The following is a 24,626-nucleotide window of genomic DNA, read 5'->3' as shown; positions in this document are numbered from 1 at the left end:
TTGTCCGTTTCACAGAACGTTAATCACACCACCACCTCCTCTGTGGCAAAGCACCCAGGTCGCTTTTTACCAAGTTAAGTTTAAAAATCTATATCAAGAGAAAAGATGTCTACTAAATGGAATGAAGAAGAGGGAACCTAAGTTCACTGGTCACACACACCGACGCGATACTCTTCTCCAGTTAATTATTGACCGACGAATTCGCCGTGTGGTTAGAGGCGCGCAGCTGTGAGCTTGCATCCGGGAGATAGTGGGTTCGAACCCCGCTGTCGGCAGCCCTGAAAATGGCTTTCCGTGGTTTCCCATTTTCACCGCAGGCAAAAGCAGGGTCTGTACTTTATGGCCATGACTACTTCATTCCCACTCTTAGACCATTCCTATCCCTTCGTCTTTGATCTGTCTGTGTCGTGCGACGTAAAGCAAATTTTTGAAAAAGTTAATTATTGAGTTTAAAGATCTGGGGAAGAGAACGCCCGGATGATCAATGCAATTTAGTATTAAGAAAACTGTCCTTGAAGTAGGTTATTTGTTCGTGGATATGAAGAGGATGGCAGTGGATCGTCAGACGTGGTTGCCTCGACAAATCCTTGAAGAAGAAGAAGAAGATGAAGAAGAAGAAGAAGCTATTTTTGTTATTTTATTTTTTGCTAGTTGCTTTACGTCGCACCGACACAGATATGTCTTATGGCGACGATGGGACAGGAAGGGGTTACGAGTGGGAAGGAAGCGGCCGTGGCCTTAGTTAAGGTACAGCCCCAGCATTTGCCTGGTGTGAAAATGGGAAACCACGGAAAACCATTTTCAGGGCTGCCGACAGTGGGTTCGAACCTACTATCTCCCGAATACTGGATACTGGCCAAACTTAAGCAACTGCAAAGAAGAAGAAGTATAAGAAGAAGATGAGTAAGAAGAAGGAGAAGAAATTGAACTCATTATTTTTTCTAGTTTTTGGGAAGAGGATCCCTCGGTTATATAGGCATAGGATGGAAGGATTGAATGTTCTGTAGGGCATACAAAACATGTAATCATTTCAGACGCGCCGACTTTGGGTGATTATTGGGCTGGCGGAGGGAATGATTAACATGAACACAGGCTTGAGAAATGAGGAAAAGCTATAAATGCAAACATTCCTATATAATAACAATATTCACGAAAAGGACAAGAGTAGAGCTTGTTTCTCAAATGCATGTTGAACGAGTCTTATGTAGAGAGTTCTCAATAACATTTACAAGTAAACAGAGGAAATAGAACTTCATTCACAAATAAATATTTCGAAGGTATGTTTTATGTATGATGCTATAAAAATAATCACAAGTATAATAATTGATAACTTGCTTCATAAACACATTTTCTTAACAAATATCTTATAACCGTACTATGCATTGTGCATTTCATGGATAGATGTAACAAAGCTAATCCAGTGAGCTCGCAGTTGCCATTCATGGTAATCTGAAGGAATGAAGTCAGCCCCCGGACGAAAATATCTTTATATGGCTTTGTTTTCATACCAACTCTTCTGTGCGAGATAGAAAGGTGCGTGGCACCAGCAAATCTCATTCATAATTCGGAAATAAGTGACATTAGTGCCAACAGGTAGAAACAATGACAGGACGGATCTCGGACTGAAGGCATACAAGCTGACAATAAGATAGGAATGAAGTCGATGAATTAAGCTATACGAAAAAACCGTGTTCGGTTGTGGTGGCATGTGAGGCGAATGGAGGAGGATAGGTTGCCTGGGAGAATAATGGACTCGGTCGTGGAAGCTAAGACAAGTAGAGTACACGTAGGCGACTACGGTTAGACTCTGTTTCTAATGGTTAAAAATAAGATCTATGGAACTAGACGAGATCATAGAGCTATTTATAAATAGAGGATTGTACTTGCGTTCAGTTAATTCACACAGTTATTTGCAGACTGAACCTTGAAAGGAATAAGCGACTCCTTTGAATTTTTATCTTGATATAAATATGTATTTTATTATACTATATGATTAAAGCTTGTGTAACCAAATAATATATTATAAGAGGATAATTTTGTTGTTGTAAGTTTTGTCCGGATTTATGACTTTAAATTTTACTGATCTTGATATCCGCTTCAAATGAATGTTTTGTGGTTAAAAGAATTGTAAAACTAGCTGGCTTCGATAGTATAAAGTTATCAAAATACAAAATCAAAATAATGGTCGGAATGTGGCTTATCCTTTGCTGGTCTTCTAAGAAAACTTTTGACAATATAGAAATTTGTTGAGTCATATTTCCAAGTTTTTATGCCCTACTTTGGTATACTTTAGGGCACAAGTGCATGGATATTTCCATAGTTTTAGGTTGTACAAAATTGGGATCTAAAATTTTTTAATTGATTACACCTACGGCTCCACATTTTCTGCGCGTTGTGAAGCAGGAGTTAAACTTACTATGTCGAGCCACGACATTCTACCAGGGTTGTTTCTAGTAGTACTTTTCATATTCGCGGTATTTTATGACAGTCATATTCATTAATTAAAATAACTCAGGCAGTAAATCATGGGTTTGACCTCGCCTGTGTTCAGTGGTATTTGTAGATACACCAGTTACATATCGAATATAGGTTATGACTAACTTGACTTGAAAGTGGCGTGCCCACAAGATGGTTTTCCGTAGTTTCTGATTTCCACACCAAACAGATGCTGGGACTGGACCCTAATTAAGGTAACGGCTGCTTCTTTCCCACTCCTAGCCCTTTCCTATCCCATCGTCGCCATAAGACCTATATGTCTCGGACCCGCTCTTCGGTAATGTAAGGAGAGTAACATAACTCGTAGGAGTTCTAATATGCCGGCCCCCTATTGTTTATCGAATCTCAAAGCGGAACTCTTGCCCGTGGTACAATTGGTTTTTTTTTCTGCAATTTTGCTTTACGTCGCACGGACACAGATAGGTCTTATGGCGAAGATGGGAAGGGAAAGGCCTAGGAATGGGAAGGAAGCGGCCGTGGCTTTGATTAATGTACAGCTCCAGCATTTGCCTGGTGTGAAAATGGGAAAACACGGAAAACATCTTCAAGGCGACCGACAGTGGAATTCGAACCCACTATCTCCCGGATGCGAGCTCACAGCTGCGCGCTCCTAACCGCGCGACCAAATCGCCTGGTAATTTAATTGTTATTCCGGTTCTTGTCTGAATGCAACTATTACTCAGCAGCTCCCATACTGATCTGAGACTTCAGTGAAAGCTACATTTTACTCTAGCTTGTGCTAAATTACTGCATCCGTCGAAAAAAGGCAATTGTCTGCTTGCGTATTTAAATCAAAATTCCACAGTGAGCACTCAAATGGTATCCTTCCCCTGTTACTTTGACGCCAGAGATATTGCTAGTCTCCATCCGTACCATAGAGAAAATGACGACCAGCAAACGAAGCGTCTCTTTCGGCGTTTATTTTCAATACTTTCATATCTCTGGACAGCTGATTGATATGTCTGTACTGAAAAAGAAATATTAAAAAGGAATAGAGGGAGAGAAAAGTCCATATCCAATAATTGAACACACTCGTACAGAGGAGTTGATTTTGTCCAGCACAGTCCCCTATTCAGTGAACGCATGTCAGATACCTCTAGCGAGGAGAAAAAAGGGAGAGTTTTTTTGTTCGTCCTTCTCTTCTTGTATAATTTGACACTTCATTTCCATGCAGGCACCGTCGAACATTTCATTGACAATTGTTCAGCTAGAAGACACATTCACTGATCTGAATGACTCGTTCTCCCTCGTCACACGGCAGTGTGTTTCACCATTCACTACACTCCTTTCAATCTATTACTTTTTTATATGTATAAAACTTGACCAATCAAAATAAAGTTTCAATTAAACTTTGTCCTTCTTATCAACAAAGGTGCTTTTACAAGGACGTAATCTATTTTTCATTGTTCCTGACTATCCTTTCTATCCATGAATTTCACCTTTATAGACCTTGCTTCTTTTTCCTCCAAGTGATTAACAATAATTTTAAAAAAATAGAGTTGATTGATGATGTAATAAAAGACACCCGTTGTTCCCTCAAGTTGATTCTCGTTTCTCAAAGCTCTTCAGTTTATATTATATATGCTCCATTCTTGTACAGTTCGATTGGGAGAAGGAGGCTCACCCCCTGGTTGATGGTTATCCATGACGGTAGGGTGGAGTTGTAGGCACATGCACAAAAGGATACTGTAGGTAGACTTATATTCCAGATATCATCCGATGTATTATTTTGAGGAAATTCGGTAAAGATTTCTGGAAATAAATATTCAAAAATGTTCCATTCTGCTAGCTTCATGTTTTCTGTCACTAATGACTTAGGTTACATTCCCTAGAATGTAGACAAAATTTCTGATGCTGGTTCATACTTCCACGCGATCTACGGTAACATGGTTCTCGACGGCTTTAGAACATGACCAGCCTAAACGACTATATACATCACGGAAGTGCTAAAGATGTTATCACTCACGGGATTCCAACTCGTTTCGTCCGTTCTCTTGGTGTCAGCTTGGTTGTTAGACACACGAAAGTCCCAGTAAGAGCTATACTTCTCATTCTTATTCATTTACATGGGTCGTGCACCGCATTATTTCAACCGTTTGCATCCTTGAGCTTTAATTCTTTCCCAATATTCCCGCATTCGCTTTCTGTGAGTTTCCTTTCTTTCATCAGTCTACTTCTCTCCTGTTTTCGACTTCATGGAATCACTGCTATGCTCAAAATTTCTTGTAGGGAAGTACAAGTTCCTGGATGTCTTCATGTGTGATCCCTACTTCACGAAGTTTAAAAAGGCCTTCGAGAACTGCGGTCCCTACTTGTTTCCTTTTTTGCCTACAAAGTAGAGAAAGATCCTGTTGGTCCATCTCTGCGAGCTTATACGTGTTTTATATAGCCATGAAAAATCCTTTCCGGAAGGCGTTCGTTATAATACACGCATTGAGGTATAGTTCGTTGTTATGCCGTCTTCTGTACTCTACATTTTCTCTGATTCCTCCTCCTCCTTATTATTATTATTATTATTATTATTATTATTATTATTATTATTATTATTATTATTATTATTATTATTATTATGGAAGTTACAGCATCGTTACATTCATTACGTACTCCATTGTGCTTGAATTTCACTCGTCGACAGTTTCTAACAAGATAAGATCAACCCAATGTTAAATGAACTGTTAAATTTTAACGGCTGATATCTCTATTTCGGAGTGAAGTGGTGGGAATTACAGCTCCGCTTACTGCAGAAGAGAATGCAGTTACTGATACTGATATTTCATTCATTTCCTATCGGGCTGGACTGTAAATTAAATAATGTGCGGATCTGGGGCAGGGAGTGTTGTACGCTGAATTCGTTATCCTACCGATTTAAATTCTGCTCTTTAACGTTAATCATCATTTTCCGCTTACCGATCCAAGTGCATAGATGATACGCGAGGCTAGAAAATACTAGAAAGTAACCAGGTAGTTTGTATAATGAAGACATGAATAATTATATTGGACTTACATTAGTACGTCACCATCGTTGCTCCGAGATAACATAAAAAGGAAAAAACTGGTTTCTTTGAATTATAAATTCACACACAAGAACACTATCGTATTCCTAGAAGTCGTTTTCGTGCAATAATTTATTGTTTAGGAAGCAAATTATTTGTCGAGCAACTAATTTCGCCTCCTCGTTGTACGGCTATGTAAGGAGGGTTGCATAAATTGTACGGGGTGTACTTCTCGTAGGTTGAAGTAATCTTTTATGCTGAGTAGCTAGTGTCTTCTAGCCGCTCTGCAAGGAGAGTCCTGTAACAGGACGTACTGCTCAGAGGTTAGAAAGCTCAATTTTTTGGCGAGTAAATTTCCTTCTAGCCGCTCTACAGCTATGTAAAGAGTGTTTCGTTAATGGAGGGGTGTCTAATGGTAAGGTGGGAAGGAAATATACTTGGCCGCTGTACCATTATGTAACGAGAGTTGCATGAATTCCAGGCGTGTACTCTTAATTTGCTCGTAGTACGTTAGAATGAAAAGTTTATTTCGCGAGTAAGTAGTGTCGCCGGAACACTGATATTTACTGGAAGACGAACTGAGGTTCTCTTCCTTTCTTACAATTTATTTTGTTCTTCCTACTTCACAATTTGTAATTGAATATCTGGATTAAGTCTTTTAATTGAATCACGGTAACTCCTGTAGTAGTAGTAGTAGTAGTAGTAGTAGTAGTGGTAGTAGTGGTAGTAGTGGTAGTAGTTGTAGTGGTAGTAGTAGTAGTAGTAGTAGTAGTAGTAGTAGTAGTAGTAGTAGTAGTAGTAGTTCCTACAGTACATTATGGGCTAAAATGTAGATACAAGACCACCTGTTCTCTGGCGAGCTCTGAGATGGGAAACTAACAGTACACAATAGATTACCCTCTAAATTTAATACACGTTTCTAGCGTTTCAACACCGAAGGGAAAAATGTAATCGTACACGTGCCTGGAAAACTGCTCTTTGTGGTCGAGGGGAACATATTTTAGCAGCGAAAAGAATGTGAAAAGTTGCTGTGGGGGGAATCTCCTGGCGATAAAAACGTAGAGGTAGTTCTTAAAACAACGCAGGTGAGGGTAAGTTAACAATGAAGATGATTTGTAAAGGAAGAAAGAAACAAGACGTACATTTAAGTAAAAGAACGCGCAAAGGAAGGGAGAAGGAAATTGCTTAAGAAAGAGGTAATGAGATGGCGGATATTCATTACACGTGTAAAGCAAGATAAAATATAAAGATGCTTACAAGAGAATACTATATACATCCATATAAAGAGAAATAAGGATTGGAGGAGGAAAGTACTGACTTTGTTTTAAGAATGCAGAGACTTGCCAACTTATCTTATGATGATAATACAGACTAGCTGAGAAAGGATATCTTGAGATTAAAATCACATTCCCCTCATAATAACAAAGGAATTTAGTCGAAAAAATTTGTAGATTTTTCTAGGGAAGGAAACATTTTATTAACTGGCAACAGAAAATATATTAGGCCTACATGTGTGTTCTGTTTATGAAGCATGTGCTAGTTAGGAATTGCCGTGGAAGTGCTCCTTATAACGTCACTGGTTGTTACGACGTACGCAGTCGGAGACATCCCACCATATTCTTGCGCCAGACATGATTTCCAAGTGATCTGGATGTCAGATTGGGTGTACAAAGCTGGAACAGTTGAGAATGTCAAGTACCGGTATTTAGGAAGCGTGTTCTGCCAGAATGGTAGTATAGTAAGTGAGATTCAATAAGGTGCAGTCAAGCTAATGCTGTGAGCTCGCAGTTCCGAACAACAGTATTCTGCAAGAAGGAAATCAGCTCCTGGATCAAACTATCTTTACATCGGTTTGTTTTAGACGAACTTTGCTTTACGCGTATGAAATCTGGGTCGACTCAGGATATTTTATTCATAAGGTACAAGTATTAGACGTGAGTGTAGCGAGAATGATAGCTGGTAGAAATGGGAACAAAGGCAGGAGGGTAACCGGAATGTTCAAATAAAGACTGTTAGGAATGAACTCGATTGATAAAGCTGTACGCATAAACAGACTTCGGTGGTCGGGTTATGTGAGGCGAATGGAGGAGGATACATTGCCTATGAGAATAATGGACCCTTATACTGGATATGGCGAGTCTAGGAGACCAAGACGACGATTACTAACTTTAATATTAAACACTAATTCATCAAGTGGGATACACTCCTTTATAACAATGGCTTCAATTACACTTAATCATTAACCGCGATGTTCACTACAATGTTTAAGATATTAGAGTGGAGGTAAGGTTTCGGTAAATCGACTATTCTTTTGTAAATTTCTTGGTTCAGAGAATGAAATTCCCAACTGCAAACCTGTTTGTTCAGCTTTATTTTTTTCTGTTGTCTAATTCCCTTATTCTGTTCTTCCAACAGGTTTATCCCAAACGTGACATCACCAACATTGTGGAGTCTAGCCACTTCCAGAAGATCTCAAACTGGTGCAAAGTGGGCCACAAGAAGTGCAAGGGGACACACTACGAGTGGGTGAAGCCCTATCGTTGTCTAGGTGAGTGTTCTTTGTGTCGCTTTTATTCTATTTTAATGGGAATAAAGTATCTTTGTTGCGTATTTGAAGTGTCCAATCCTTACTCATTTGAAGATCATCTTCAGCGCGTCATGTTGACAACAGTAGCCAGGTTGAGCTGTCTTATGTTCAGTTTGGCGGATTTGATCGCGACTCAGTTCGGTTGTATTAGGAAGTCCTCAAATACGCCAGCCTCGTGCACGTGGATTTACTGCCATTTAAATAATTTCCGAGGGTCATAATTCTGGCACCTCGGCGTCTCCGAAGACTGTGGTAGTAGTTAGTGAAACATAAAACCAGTAACATTGTTACCCACAGTACAGTTTTGTACAAGGGCTGGTATGAATGGCGGGAATCCGACCTTAGGAGAGCCCCTCCAGGTTATGCAAACCACCTCACAGGAGCATCGTGTCGGCTGCAGGATATAAGGTGTTGCTCCTTACCTTCTTATTACGTAATAAATATTGCTCCTTGCATGCACCATGCTCTGGTGCAAGGCCATACCCAGGATTTTTTTTCGGAGGGGCTTAACATTTGGTGGGGAGGGGATTCCGGCAAATTAATAAATAATTTTTACTGACTAGGGCCTATTTGAATTCACGACCGCATAGTAGTCGAAATCGACTTTCAACCTATTACATCGTGTTACATACAGTAGGCCTACTGTTCGAAAGTATAGGACTTCATAAAGATAATTCGAAATGCAATCTAGAACCTAAAATTCTGCCACTATACGTCTGTAATTGTCTTTCTGAGCTTTCATATTTAATAGGATATATGTCACCTGATTTCATTGAGTTAGTCCAAATACTTTAGAAGTTATGAATGTTTAACTCTTGAAAAGTCACACCACAAACTCACAAAGTTTGGTAATATGGTGTACTGTATACTATAATTGGTTGCTGGTATCACTACCAAGATTTTCTTTGTAGTCTTAGCAGAAGGTGGGGGCCATTTTCGCATAAATATAAACATTCTGAAAATATGCGCCACCTGTTTGTTTCGTGTTTCATTTCGAACCAGCACCAAAACGGTTGATTTTACTTTGCCTTTGTCATGAATGGCCCAAGGTCTCGTGGCAAGCTGTCAGCGTCTGACTTACCTGCCCTGATAGTTTCATTTGCACACTGCAGATGGCATAAAAGAACACATTTCTGATGCCAATTGCTACACTGAGACCTATGACAAGAACAACGAAAAACTGAATATTTTAGGGCTGGTTTGAAAAAAAAAACGCACGAAAATCGGTACCACATTTTTTCGACATTTGTATATTTATGCTAAAATGACCCCCAACCATTGGTAAGTCTACAATAGAATCTTGGTGGTGATACTTGGAACCAGTTATAGAATATAGAATATAGTACATAATATTTCCAAAAGTGTTGGCTTCCTGATGTGACCTTCCAAATGTATAACTTATACAATACTTGGAGTAAATCAATGAAATCAGGCGGTGTACGAAATCATAATAGATGCAAAAACTCGGGGACAAAAATAGAGGTCTAGTAGCACAATTTTAGGTTCAAGATGGAACTTCATGATGTTTTAATGTAGTCCTAAACTTTTGACCGGTACTGTACATGTAGTACATGTTGAAGAGATGTACAGAAAAAATGACCAACTGGACATCAGTGGAATACGAACCCACAACGGGAGACTTACACGCACTCTACGGTGTGTAGCTTAGATCCTTTCCAACAGAACAAATATGACCTAGACCACCTTAGCTCAATTGGTAGAGCGACAAACGTAAAATCGAGAAGTTGTGGGTTCGGATCCCACTGATGTCCACTTGGTCATTTTTTATGTACTTAACTTTTCTTCAACACGTACTACATTTACGTAACATGACCTAATAAGTTGAAAGACCATTTCGAAATAGTTTTTACTTTCAAATAGATTGTACAGAAAGAAAAGTTTGAGCTAGTTTTAACCGGGCGAGTTGGCCGTGCAGCTAGCGGCGCGCAGCTGTGAGCTTGTATCCGGGAGATAGTGGGTTCGAACCCCATTGTCGGTAGCCCTCAAGGTGGTTTTCCGTGGTTTCCCATTTTTACACCAGGCAAATGCTGGGGCTGTACCTTAATTAAGGCCACGGCCGCTTCCTTCGCACTCCTAGGCCTTTCCCATCCCATTGTCGCCATAAGACCTATCTGTGTAGGTGCGACGTAAAACAAATTGCAAAGGAAACTAGTTTTAGAGCAGCACCTTTTACAACTCAACCAGATAAGTAGAACGGCAAATTGATAGCGGTCTAGTGGGCAGAACACGCTCTAACATGGGCGGGCACTGCGACACTAATATTCCTGTCATTTGTTTAAAAATGGAGGTAACGGTATAATGTAAACGTAAGGGAAGTAAAGTGTGTAAATTGTAAGTGTGTGTGCAAGTGTCTGTGTGAAAGAGAAAAGAGGACTGAATTAACGAGCTAATAAGCTGCATATTGTGTGGGTGTGTAATTTAAGCTTAATTAGAAAATAGTACAAGTAGTGTAATTAATATTAGTAATAGGCAGCCTTAATATTATTTGTTGTATTGTGGTTAAGTGTAAGAGAGGGCCGTGTGCCCTAACTTCGCCACATGAAAGAAGCCATAATAAATAAATAAATAAATAAATAAATAAATAAATAAATAAATAAATAAATATTTCACTTTAAGCACTAAAAGTATTTATATAGGTTTGATATCTTCTTAAAAATCCTCAACCGGATTAATAACATGAAAATATTTCTATATGTTCATTGAAATTGTATTTTATGCTGAAAATGTATTAGGAGAACAAGAAAACAAACAATTCGTATATCTCGCCAAAATTAATTTCCATGTATGTTTTCAGTAAATTTGTTAATTTTAAAGATGGCACAGATTCTATAGGTTAAATTCAATTGTTCATTTTGGAAATGCTTGTTTTAATAATATTTCAAATTTATTGTAGGTTATTTCAAAACCCTTTTACGCTGTTTAAATACACCTAGTTCACATTTATTTCGGACGGAGATCGAAATCACCCTCCCTCCTAATCACCCCCACCCACCTAATCTCTGCGTACAGTTTTGCTCTGGTGTCCTCATTCCTGGCTCTGGAATAGACGTTCCTGTATCCTGTTGTTTTTTTTGAGTGGGTACGCTGTGGAGACACAAATAACCTTTCGACACTGTTATCTTGAAGGGCTTTTGCGTGTAGCACATAAAAATTGCACGTATGCAACGCGTCCGTCTGTCACCCGGCGGCCCCGGGTTCGATTCCCGGCCGGGCCCGGGGCTTTTAATTGTAATGATTAATTCCCCTGGTCTGGGTACTGGGTGTTTGTGTAGTCCTTAACATTCCTTTCCTCACATTCAATACATTACACTTGCGCCATTGCATAATACACGCAGTTTCCTCACATATGGTGCCTGTAGGGGCAAACGATCTACATAGGTCGACGCCCCGAACAAGTAGCATTTAAAAAAATGCTCGGTGCTGAGTTTATTCTCTTTACCAGCACGGGAAGCGGGGCTGTGTTAAGAGGATACACCTTATTTTGTGCAGAGCAGAGAATTTTACCGATGTTGTGGATAGCAGAAGTGGGTGGGTGGAAATAGTTCATAGTTGAGATAAATTTATTTCGGTATTGCTTGACGCCTGTTTGTTGTTCATACAAGATACATATTTGTTATAAGGCGCCAATTGCTGAATATAAGTAAGATTTCGGTGGGGATCCTTCGCTGAGTACCCTGTGGATGTGGGACGCACAAAAGAATAGGCCTACAACTACGCTATTCCCTGCCTGTCGTAAGAGGCGACTAACAGGGGCGACCAATGATTGATGGATTTGGAGTCTTAAAATTACCACTGTGAGGGGCCCGTGACCTGCACTTTGGACTCCTTTGGATAATCAGCATCATCTCAGGAAACAAGGCTGTGCGAATTGGATCCAATGGTTTTATTTCGGATTCATGGCCATTCGTCATCATTCGTTTTAGATTATAGTCAGTGGATGCATCTTGAAGATTGAATTATCTTTCGATGTCGTTGCACCTGAGACCTTTAAAGGCAAATGGCCCAGCTGATAGTACCTTTAAACAACAACAACAACAACAACATATTTTACTGAATGGTCAAGATCCTATCAGTGGGTCCCGTATTCTGTTCCGAGCTGCATCGGAGATTTTAGCCGCGTCTAGTTAAAACGAATCGCTGCCATGAAACAGTCCAACATTTTCTAGTCTTAGCTTAAGTTAACTTTGATTTTATGCCTTGTCTTACCCTCTCGTTTATATACAAGATAAAATATATTTTACTGAATAGCTTATTTACCTGTGTGGCTAGTGGTCACCAGCTGATACTTTATCGCAGAAACACGTTTTCGCTATTTATTTCTGTCTGCTGCAACACCCTCGTTAGTCCATCTTCCTGGTGGATACATTCCCTCTGGTACACCATAATACACTTTCTGGATTATGGTATTATCTTCCGCTATCAACGCATGTCCTGCTTTACCACAATATCACGGTCTCACAGTTATGCTTGATTCTCCCACCACTCCTCTGCAAGACCTTTTCTTCGAAGGTTATGGTCTTTCCTTCTTTCTCTTTATTCAAATCCACTTCTCTACTGGGTATGAATAAAATATTTGAGCAGTATTTTATTCACATATTGACTTATCAGCCGAACAGTGGTCTCAAGAAGGGCGGGGGTAGTCGGGGAGTACTGGACTGCCAGTTACTCGCGAGCTTGTGGCTGGAGGTTAGCTCTGCTTTGTGCAGATCAATAGCAGAATGCCGCAAGCTGCAATCCTCTACTTCGCCTTGCTCCTATGACGAGCTTACAACATCCTTCTTTTATCACACATGCAGGCAGGCATGCCTTCAAACGGACTACTTTCTGTAAGAAATAATTAGAGTGATGGTTGAAGATGTGTTTGTTAACTACGTCGCATCAATAAATTGGCCTCACCAAAGCGAGTTTGTCGTGCGGTTAGGGGCGCGCACCTGTGGTCTTGCATTCGAGAGATAATGGGTTCGAATACCGCTTTAGGCAGCCCTAAACATGGTTTTCCATCCTTTCCAATTTTCATACCAAGAAAATGCTGGGGTTGTACCTTTATTAATATTATTAAATAATGAATTATAATTAATTGGATAATTAATTAAATATATAATAATAATAATAATAATAAAATATAATAATAATGTTATTTTGCTTTACGTCCCACTAACTACTTTTACGGTTTGCGGAGACGCCGAGGTGCCCGAATGTAGTTCTTTTAAGTGCCAGTAAATCTACCGACACGAGGCTGTCGTATTTGAGCACCTTCAAATACCACCAGACTGAGCCAGGATCGAACCTGCCAAGTTGGGGTCAGAACGCCAGCGCCTCAACCATCTGAGCCGCTCATCCCGGTTGGACCTTAATTTAAGGCCACTGCCGCTTCCTTCCCATTCCAAGACATTTCCTATACCATCGTCGCCACAAGATTTGTCTGTGTCGGTGCGACGTAAAGCAAAATAGTATAAATTGGCCTCTGTGACTTGGAAGGGAAAACTGGTCAGCTTGGACCAGACCGGTTGCAATGAAATTTGGTATAATGATTGATTAAGACATCAAATATCGCTTCACGCCTGCCATTCTTATATAAGCCGTCTACAGCGTAACAAAAATTAGGGGCTCTGAACAAGATTTCCTGTTTCCTTGGTGATTTTACTAATGGAAGATAACATCAACACCAGGTGACCCACCCGCGCCGTGCTTTCTATTTTTAAGTGTCCCAGATGCACTAATGACGAGTGGGATGTCTAATGACTAATTTCCCAAGGGGTACTACTGCCTGCAGGAAGTTTGTGAGTACGAACAGGCGTCTTCTTTAGCGTTGCCAGTCTAATGCTGTTCCTTGCGTTAGTAATCCATGTCTTTGAATGCTTAGTAGTAGGCTGGTATGTGGCATAGCAGCGCAACAACTGCTGTCAACATACTGGCAATGGCTGCTGTGCTCAGCAATGACAAATACACAGATATAATCTACGGAGAATCTGGTCGGAATGCAGACGAATCACGCAGACGTATGGGCAGGAGTTTACAAATAGCCGCCTGTCTTCTATACACGTATTTCGCCGAACAGAGTTGCAATTAAAAGCTAATGGATCGACCTGGTAAATACTACATACAATCAACTCTTTAGCACAGTGTAATGTCTTTATTTGTATACATTAATGAGTTATTGAACTGTATTTTCTACGTCTTTGGCGTAGGGCCTGTTTATAAATTAATGCACATTCCCTGTGGGTGGGAGACTCAGATGAAGAATAAACTCACGGTGTCCCATGCCTGTCGTAAGAGGCGACTAAAAGGGGTGACCAAGGGATGATTGGATTAGAACCATGCAACTACTTGTGATTAGTTCCATCACGCTGGGAACACCATGAGTCGCCTTCACTTGCGGGTAGTACCACTATGTTAGGTACACAGTAAGTTCGTGCTTAGTGGCAGCAGAGAGTGGGTTCACTGCGGGTTTACAGTACCTCTGATTAGTACCACTGTATTAGTGACATTTTGGGTCTGCGTTGCCTGTGATTAGTGCTCACTACATGAGGAAAACCACGGGAATACCGATTCCCGTGATTATTACACCTATAAGAACACCATGGGTTTGCGTTGCCTATGAGTGGTGCCATTATGTGACGAACATAATAGGTCTGAGTTACCTGTGCGACGCACAGTATTTGCGATTCGTACCATAATGTGTGGAACACCGTGCATCTACGCTACTTTTAATAGTACCGCTACAAGTGCAATACCATAGTTCTACTAGCGGTATGTACCATTATGAGGGACCGTTGAACTGGATTTTGGACCCCTTTAGACAACAAGGATCATCAATTAAAGATTGTGCATTGGAAGCAGTCCCTTGGTCAGTAATATTATTGTTCTAAGTTCATATCCATTGTTCATAGTGGATCGATTGAGATTTTTTTTTAACTTTCAGTAACTTATTGTGAGTTGCATCCGTTGATTATTTTAAATTCTTATTCATCCATTCGTTCTTCATCGTCTCTTTTTGAATTCGGGTCAGTGTAGGAATGTTTAACTTTAAATTCTCGCTACATTTCGTACCATTAGGGGCCAATGACCTAGTTGTTAGCCCCCTTTAAACAAACACCATCATCAACATCAAAACAATGCAATCCGTCCGCAATGACTATTATTTTTTGCACATCCGAAATATAGCACGTCGTAGCGCTCATTTGTAAACGAGCGATTAGGCAACCCATTCAACGTTAGTGCAATGGCACACTTATAAGTAGAAGGTATAGGACTGGAGGGCCACCTGATTTATATGACTATACTTGTACACTACTTAATATTTTAGCTTTTATTATAAACGATGCACAAGTATTAAAATAGTAACATTTGATATATTTATGTATTATACGTACATCCCGTATGTCTAGGCTAAAGTAGATTTAGAGTGTAAGCTAATTTGGTTATAGGGAAATGTCGACTAGCCCGCTCTTTCGTAATGTAGCGAGAGCGACATAAATTCTAGGGGCACAGATAGTCCATACACCTAATGTTTATGCAAAGCTCATAGCATGACCAGTCTGCAGGCTAGAATATTCTTATTATTCCCTTCAATAAGCTTCCATTCTAACCTATCGCTGTCTAAATAACCGGGCTCGAAACGTGTTATTAGAAGAGGTTTATAGAGGGTGACAGTCTGTTCGTATTCTCATGGCCACTTTTTAGGCATAACGTGTTTATGTAAGTTTCAGATAGAAGTGCTTGGTGTGGAGTGTTGCTTTTTATGGTACAGAAACTTGGCCGATTAATAACGATGAGAGAAGAATTGAAGGGTTTGAGATTTGGGTATGGCGTAAGAGAAGAAATCAATTCGATTGATAGTGATGAATGAGGAGGTATTAAAGTGAGTTTGAGATGAAGGGAGCATGCTGCATATAGTGAATATTACGAAGAACTCGTTAGGACACTTAATTACAATTTTCTCAACATCGCACTGACACAGATGGATCTTACGGTTTCGATAGGATAGGAAAGGTCTAGTAGTGGATAGGAAGTTATCGTGGCGTTAATTAACATACATCCCTCAGCATTTGTCTTCTGTAAAAATGGAAAAACCGCGGAAAACCATCTTCAGGGCTGTTGACAGTGGGGTTCGAACCCGTTATTTCCCGAATGCAAGGTTCTACGTCACCCAAACCGCGCAGCTAATTTCTCGGTTCGTGACTGTTGATGTCGTAGTCCTACCCACGGAACCTCCAGTTTTATGACACTGTTGATATCCTGGGCATAGCTACGGGGCATCTGGTTTCTCGTGGAATCATATGTTATGCCTCAGAGACTCGACTTTTGCATTTCAAAAGTCTCACATGTATTATCCGGTCTTACAACAGTGGTTGCTTTGGTGAGAATCCTGCAACAATGTCACTTTTTTTTTCCTAGTTGCTTTACGTCACACCGAGACAGATAGATCTTATGCCGACGATGGGCCAGGAAAGGACTAGGAGTGGGGAAAGAAGCGGAGCTGTGGCCTTAATTAAGGTACAGCCCCATCTTCAGGGCTGCCGAGAGTGTGATTCGATCCCAGTGTCTCCATGATGCAAGCTCACAGCTGCGCGCTCCTAACCGCACGTTCAACTTACCCGCTACAATGCCACTTAGCTACTATGCTCTCTCCAGCCATTAGTGCCAGAAATAATCAACTACTTACTTGTGCATTCTAACCTCTATCGTACGGGACTACTTTCTCCGTTTGAAATGAAGATAATGTGTTTGTCTGGGGTTAGCGCCAGATGGTCGGTCTGCGGCGATAACATGCTAGTGTTTAAACACGACTTCACCAAGCTGTTCTCTCGACAGCAACCGCACAAGCAGTTTCTCTTTACCGTGGAATTGTTTGCTGCGGCATTTACTGTAGTGTATTCCGGAAATGCACGCGCGATATGTTAATTTTACTGCGACGTCCTGTGAAAAGTGCTACAGGAGAGTTAAAAGTAAACGCCCGCATCGAACAAGATCCACCTCCTTACTATTGTCCTATTGAAGAACATTAATGCTTTCTCGTCAATATTATCAAACTTAAGAGAATACTTCTTTTGCTAGTTGTTTTACGTCGCACTGACACAGATAGGGAGATAGTAACAAGTGTACTCTCTCCCGGACGACAGTTCTGCTATGAGATTTGTATAAACTTTAGGGGCTCGGCCTATTATAATCCCTAGAAGCTATGTTACGGATAACAGTTCTGCTATGGGATTTGCATAAACATTAGGGCTCGGCCTATTGTAACCCCTAGTTGCTATGTTACGGATCACGGTTCTGCTATGAGATTTGCATAAATATTAGGGGCTCGGCCTATTGGAAAACCTAGAAACTATGTTACGGATCACAGTTCTGGTATGAGATTTGCATGAACATTAGGGGCTCGGCCTATTTGATCCCCTAGAAATTACTTTACGGATTACAGTTCTGCTATGAGATTTGCATAAACATTAGGGGCTAGGTGTATTAGAACACCTACGAGCTATGTTACTCTCGCTATATTAAGGACGAACGGGCTAGACGTCACTTCCTACTAGCCCAATTAGATCGCATACTCACTAGTGTCTAAATATGCGCCTTCTGCTCATAATATTAGCAGATTTGTGTATGAGACACTTTCATATTGCGATCTGCGGCCAGGTGGTTGACGAATGCGCTTCGTGTAACAAGGGGCCGGGCGAGAAACGTCACAACAGGTGTACGACGTGATTTCCGCCGGCACGACTCAGGCAGCGCAATAAGATACATGTTCCCCTCCAACGTTGACAAACTGTAATTTATTATTATTATTATTATTATTATTATTATTATTATTATTATTATTATTATTATAATCATACAATAATTATAGTATAATTATTATATTAATTAAAATAAAACAAACACCTGAAAATATAATATTTGGGTCCTGTTTTAAAATGCAGTTTTTACATGCAAAACAATTGATCATCTAAAGTATGTGTTGTTGTTGTTGGTATATTATTCAGTCCACTGACGTTCTGGATACCACGTGTTTACCGCGACCTACTTGCTGTTGAATCGTAAATCTATTATCTGATGCCTTTGTCAGTTTGCGTATTTCTCAGAAAGGTATCCGACCACCTATAGAGAAAAATTGTGGAATGATTTTCCTTCATTGGACAGCTTAGGATGGCTTTATCACTGGCGTTCTAATACTTGAAGCGAACCACATACAGATATATAAAACTCGCATTGTGTAAAACGAAATTAACAAACACGTAAGTTAGTACTCAGGAACTTCAACAATCTGACTGAAATGTATTCAGTATTTTGTACGTACTGCAGTGAAAATACCTCCTCTCATCTCCAGGGATGTGGATTTCCAATGAGTACGGATAAGGTTACCTTTATTGCAGTTTGGAACTGAGTACTGAATATTTTCAAGTTTCAGTGTTCTCACTGATTAAAAACTCCGATATTCAGATATGTTGATTACTAGGCTGCGGATTTTCCGGCAGTAATAGGCTAGAATGCAGACTAATTTGTTTGCTAGGAACTATTGCCTAGCCCGTTCTGCCGTAGGGAAGTGAGAGTAACCTGACTTCTTGGGGTCTAGTTGGCCGAGCCCCTAATATGTATGTAAATCTCATAGCAGAACTGTCGTCCGTAACATAAATTGTAGGTGTTCGAACACGCCGGCCCCTGATATTTATGCAAATCCCATTGCACAGCCATTGTGCTGGATAGGGTATACTCGTTATACTCTATTGAGTGCCGAGCGTAACTGCTTAAAAATGACATAACAACGTAGGACAAAGAAAAGTGCCTTTAAAACCAAGAAATTAATGTGAAAAATAGCTGAAAATGTAAAAAAACATGAGGCTAAATTGAAGAAATGACCTAAAAATATTAAACTGGAAGAAGTCATAAAATACGCATTTTTGTATGATGAGGATGTATATATAAGTTAACAATTTGAGGGAATTGTCCTCTACCCCGCTCTTCCGTAATGTACTGGGAGGAGCATAAATTGTAGGGGCTCACATAGATGTATCCTTAATGTTTATACAAATCTCATAGAACAGTATGCAGGCTAGAGTATACTTCTTAATTGCTTCAATGAGTTTGCATTCTGTCCTATTACCACCTAAAATTCCGGGCTCGAGAATGACGAATTGATAATGATCTTGTTATAACAATAGTTTCATTGCACCTTAATATATTTTTACGGTTTTTGGAGACGCCAAAGTGCCGGATTTTAGTCCCGCAGGATATATTTTACGAGCAAGTAAATCTACCAACACGTGGCTGACGTATTCAAGCACCGGACGGATCCAAGATCGAACGTGCCAATTTGGTGTCAGTAGGCCAGTGCTTAACCGTCTGAGTCTCTCAGCCCAGCATGATCTTTGGTCACCACTCATTAGGACGGACTCTTACCCTCCTGCCAAGGAGCACGTGCAATGACACCATCTTCGATCCCGTACTTCTAAATATGTATGAGGAGGGAGTATTTTAGTCCCCTCGCTGACTTATCAGGCGAGAGCGTTTACATAAATATTGAAAGTAAATGGAAAGAGATCGAGAACAGTCTTATTTGTTCTTCGTAATGTTTGAAGCTTCGCTAGAATAAAGTCAGGGAACAAAATCCCTGCAGGCTTTCACGTCGCGTCGTGCGAGAAGCCTGACGTACGCAGGAGATTTGTGTTTGTCGGGAGCGAAACGAAATTAGCCTGCTCACTTTGGCGCAAGTCAGAAGTAGTCAGGGAGGACCTCACTTTGTTTGGGGGAGAGGACAGTTATTGACTAGTCTTTTACTTCTCCTTCCCTTTATCAAGGCCTGATCTTCTGCTCATCCTCCCCTCCAGTAGGGCGTGTCTGGTAAAGTGGAGGGGGTACTGAAGACAGGAAATCAAAACAGGAAATAGAACTAATTTGTGATCGCTAATCACATTCAGTTCACGAGATCGATGACTCGTATGACAAAATATAGAGGGGAAGAACTTTCAATTACTCTAATAACGGCTCTTAAGTTCCTGATAACTTTGTAACTTTCGTCCATCCAGTGCTCGACACCTCACTGCCTTAGTTTAGAGAAATTGATGATTTATCCAAAAAAAAATGTTCTTCTAGGGAAGGATTTGTCTCTGAGGACCCCTGAGAATATCCCGTGCATGTCCAAGGAACCGTTAGCCACAGAACATAATACTGCATTCAGTAAACAATATACAGAATTTTTGTAATGTTACCATGTTTAATTTTATTCATATAATTTAGGACTAATATTTACTTTCTTCGAAAGTTTAATTTAACTTCATTTACATAAATTTTACACATGCGCAGAAATTATAAAATAGTGTGGCACTTGGCTAATAATTTCAATAATTTGAATCTGGAAACTTATTTTAGTTTGCACGTGTTGCGGTTGTTTGAAAAACGGGACGAACGGTGCTGTATTGTTTTCCAAAGACCAAGCCTTTGACAAGCGTGGCCACTCGAAGCCGAAGGTGAGCCTCTACATTATCTCTGCTTCTGTACTTATTTTTCTTCATTTGTGTGAAAGCAGAACTGGTACACTCACACCGGTGTGTGCAATAAAAAGCATTAAACTCAGTATTTTCTTTCTAGAAATTGTAGGGTATACGTGATTTCATGAATCCGAAAGTCGATCAGAGTCTGTGACACATTCATGGAACTTCCTGGAGCTAAACATGCCACTCCATCTGATTGTGCACCCATATCGTACTTCCCTTTCTCTATGCCAAGAAACTTCGGCTGGTTGATCTTCCTCAAGGTAGGACAGTTGATGTTCAGTTTCAAAGAAGCTATTTTTGATCCACGAGGCGGAAAATAATAATAATAATGTTATTTGCTTTACGTCCCACTAACCACTATTTTAAGGTCTTCGGAGACGCTGAGGTGCCGGAATTTAGTCCTGCAGGAGTTCTTTTACGTGCCAGTAAATCTACCGAGACGGGGCTGTCGTATTTGAGCACCTTCAAATACCACCGGACTGAGCCAGGATGGAACCTGCCAAGTTGGGGTTAGAAGGCCAGCGCCTTAACCGTCTGAGCCACTCAGCCCGGCGAGGCGGAAAATATGGTCAGAGTGTGGATACTAACAATTTGAAGTGTGTCACAGTATCACATCACTCACAATGCCTTGTAGAATTTCTTTACAGTAGCGATCTCCTGTATTCTGTAAGAGAGAAGTCAGCTTCCGGACGAAACTATCCTTACAACGGTCTGTTTTCAGACCAGTTTGGCTGTACGGGAGTGAAATCTGGGCGGAATCAGGATATCTTATTAATAAGGTAGAAGAAAGATACGAAAGTAGTAAGAATGATCGTTGGTACTATCTATGTGAAGAATGCCAATGAGGAGATAGAGGCTAAGTTAGGAATGAACTATATTGTTGAAGCTCTACGCATAAACCGTATCTGCTAATGAGGTCACGTCAAGTGGAGCATAGTTTACCTAGGAGTATAATGGAATTGATGGTGGAGGGTAAGAGAAGTAGCGGGAGTCCCAGACAATGATCGATAGACTGTTTCCAATGATTTAAGGATAAGAGGTAGGGAACTAAATGAGGCCTCACATAATTAGAAATATACGATTGTGGCGGCATCTACTTACTTCACAGAGGATTACAGACTAAACGCTGACGACGTAATATTCTATAATGATGTATCTATTATTATTATTATTATTATTATTATTATTATTATTATTATTATTATTATTATTATTATTATTATTTACGACGAGGCCTCCCACAGACCACATGCCATTCTCAATTCATGCTTCTTTGTAGTTTCCTCTTACGTTCTTTCCAGTATTCCTTCATCATTGCACTATGCTTTATTCTTCTCCCCTCACACCACTTTGAACCGGGTTTCTTTTCATTCTTCCTTGGAATCCTTACATTCTTAAAAATTTACTTTTAAAACTTCTCTTTTTACAGTTCCCTTTTGGCTTACTTTATTCCTTTTTTAAATATTTCTTGACTTCTTGTATGGAGCTCGTTGTTGACTTTTTCTCCCAAATATACTAGAATATCGGTTTCGTCAATCTCTTATCATCCACTCTATAGATATGTCCAAAAAATAGCGATCTCAGTTTTCGTATTGTTTCTGCTATACTTTCTGTTCTGGTATCTTTCCTTATTACTTAATTTCCATTGTTCTCTTGTTTTCATTGGACCTAATATTTTTCTCATGATTCTTCTTTCTAGTAGGTCCTACTTCCAGTTTATTATTATTATATTATTATTATTATTATTATTATTATTATTATTATTATTATTATTATTATTATTATTATTATTATTATTATTATTATTATTATTTACGACGAGGCCTCCCACAGACCACATGCCATTCTCAATTCATGCTTCTTTGTAGTTTCCTCTTACGTTCTTTCCAGTATTCCTTCATCATTGCACTATGCTTTATTCTTCTCCCCTCACACCACTTTGAACCGGGTTTCTTTTCATTCTTCCTTGGAATCCTTACATTCTTAAAAATTTACTTTTAAAACTTCTCTTTTTACAGTTCCCTTTTGGCTTACTTTATTCCTTTTTTAAATATTTCTTGACTTCTTGTATGGAGCTCGTTGTTGACTTTTTCTCCCAAATATACTAGAATATCGGTTTCGTCAATCTCTTATCATCCACTCTATAGATATGTCCAAAAAAATAGCGATCTCAGTTTTCGTATTGTTTCTGCTATACTTTCTGTTCTGGTATCTTTCCTTATTACTTAATTTCCATTGTTCTCTTGTTTTCATTGGACCTAATATTTTTCTCATGATTCTTCTTTCTAGTAGGTCCTACTTCCAGTTTATTATTATTATTATTATTATTATTATTATTATTATTATTACCGATGTGATCTTTTAGGGTGTCACCGCGTGATTCCCTTCTCTCCTGCATCATACCGCTACTGGCATGCGCTTTACGCTTTAATATTGTATTTGTTTAAAGATCATGCATAGGTACGCTGTATCTTATGATAACACGCACCGCCGTGTGGTTGGCGTCGTGCAGCTGTAAACTTGCATTCTTGAGATAGTGGGTTCAAACCACAGTGTCGGTAGCCCTGAATATGTTTTTCCGTCGCTTTCCGTTTCCCACCGGGCAAATGCTGCGGTTGCACCTTAAGTAAGGCCCCGGCCACTTCCTTCAACCTCCTAGCCCTTTCCTTTCCCATCGTCGACATAATACTATCTGTGTCAGTGTGACGTAAAGCCGGCTGTAAAGTATTGTTAATGCGCTCTGATTTATTCTACGAGAACTGGAAGTCATTTATGAAACTGCAAAGAAGAAAGGCCAAACTTATGAACTAACATTACAAATAAAACTTTCTCAAACAGTTCATAGCATGAGGGTCATTTTCTGTTTACATTAGCTGTTTTTTGCTTGAAAACGTAAATATTTTCTCTCCGTCACTTATAACTAGAGCAGTGGTTACAAACCTTACCCAAAAATCGAAGACTTGACAACTGGTGAGTGGCAAGATGGGGCAATAGAATAACTATGTATAATGCAGCTTATATTTAATCTTAGAATTTCCTAGTCCGCGTATACAGAGATCAAGAGGTAAAGGGAAAATGAGAGAAAGTTGCTTTTATCACTGTTTTACTTTCGGCCTTCATAAGCCATGGACCGCCGAATGGGTCTGACTGCCTCTTCTGGGTTTGAACCTGCTCCCTATCTGTCCGGAGTTAAAAAAATTTAATATTGATCTACAGAGCGAGCTGGCAGAGTCACTCTGCCGATAACAAAGAGCTTGCGCTTTTGTTCAACTCTAAGCATAAATTCCTCGTCGAAGTTGTACAGTTCACTTCAATGTAAAATATATTTACCTTTGTTTGAATGTTCCAAATTATATTTCTACGCAAGTTAAATACCTCCTTTCCGTTAGCACGCCTTAAGTTCACTCTTTATGTAAGTTCACCCATGAACAAAAGGTAGTCTGAATGCCAGGAATCCCTAATTAGGTAAACTAATAAGATTCCGAGTCCATTGTATAAAATGATCGAGTTATATATCATGCCTCTTGAGGTCGTTGCATTGTTCACTGGGATCCTTCTTCATCGGTTTTGAGATTTATGTTTCGTACCTTCGTGCAGTCGCATGATATATTCACATTAATTTCAATGAAGTCCATCGAGAAAGGTTCGTTGTTTGTAGTTTTCGTTCATTAAAATCTCATTCTCTGCTATTTACCTACATCGATGGCTCCCGAGAAATTGTGCTTTAAAATGCCCAACGTAGCGTTATTCGTCTGAATTTTTTCTGTAGCCTGCATAAACTTTCCCAGGATCCCATTTATACTGTTTGCTAAAATATCGGCAAGGAGGATTGCATCTTGAAAGTAAGCCCCTCAGTACGCAGGACCTCGACAAATTTCGGATTGATTGATTTCGGGTTGATTTACGGAAAATAATACGAGTTGATGGAGGTAAGGGAGTGTGTCGCTAGTATTTCGTGCCGACGTAACTCTGTTTGGTGAAATGGAAGCAGGTTAATCACCATGTGGTCCTAAGTCTACCGTAGTCTGTCGTAGGATT

At 39.9% G+C, this 24,626-nt stretch overlaps 1 protein-coding gene across 1 annotated transcript in view; it reads left to right on the top strand.

Moving 5' to 3' along the window:
* LOC136883432 (amyloid-beta precursor protein) overlaps window positions 1-24,626 on the top strand; it is a 589,175-nt gene that overhangs the window by 539,245 nt on the left and 25,304 nt on the right. The window contains exon 3 of the mRNA XM_068229715.1: window positions 7,905-8,037. Within this exon, the coding sequence (XP_068085816.1) occupies window positions 7,905-8,037 (133 nt within the window). The remainder of the gene's footprint in view (window positions 1-7,904; window positions 8,038-24,626) is intronic.

The sequence above is a fragment of the Anabrus simplex genome, chromosome 11, assembly GCF_040414725.1.
Source record: "Anabrus simplex isolate iqAnaSimp1 chromosome 11, ASM4041472v1, whole genome shotgun sequence".
NCBI lineage: Eukaryota > Metazoa > Arthropoda > Insecta > Orthoptera > Tettigoniidae > Anabrus > Anabrus simplex.
The sequence above is the reverse complement of the archived record's forward strand: the minus strand, read 5'-3'. Positions and strand labels throughout refer to the sequence as shown.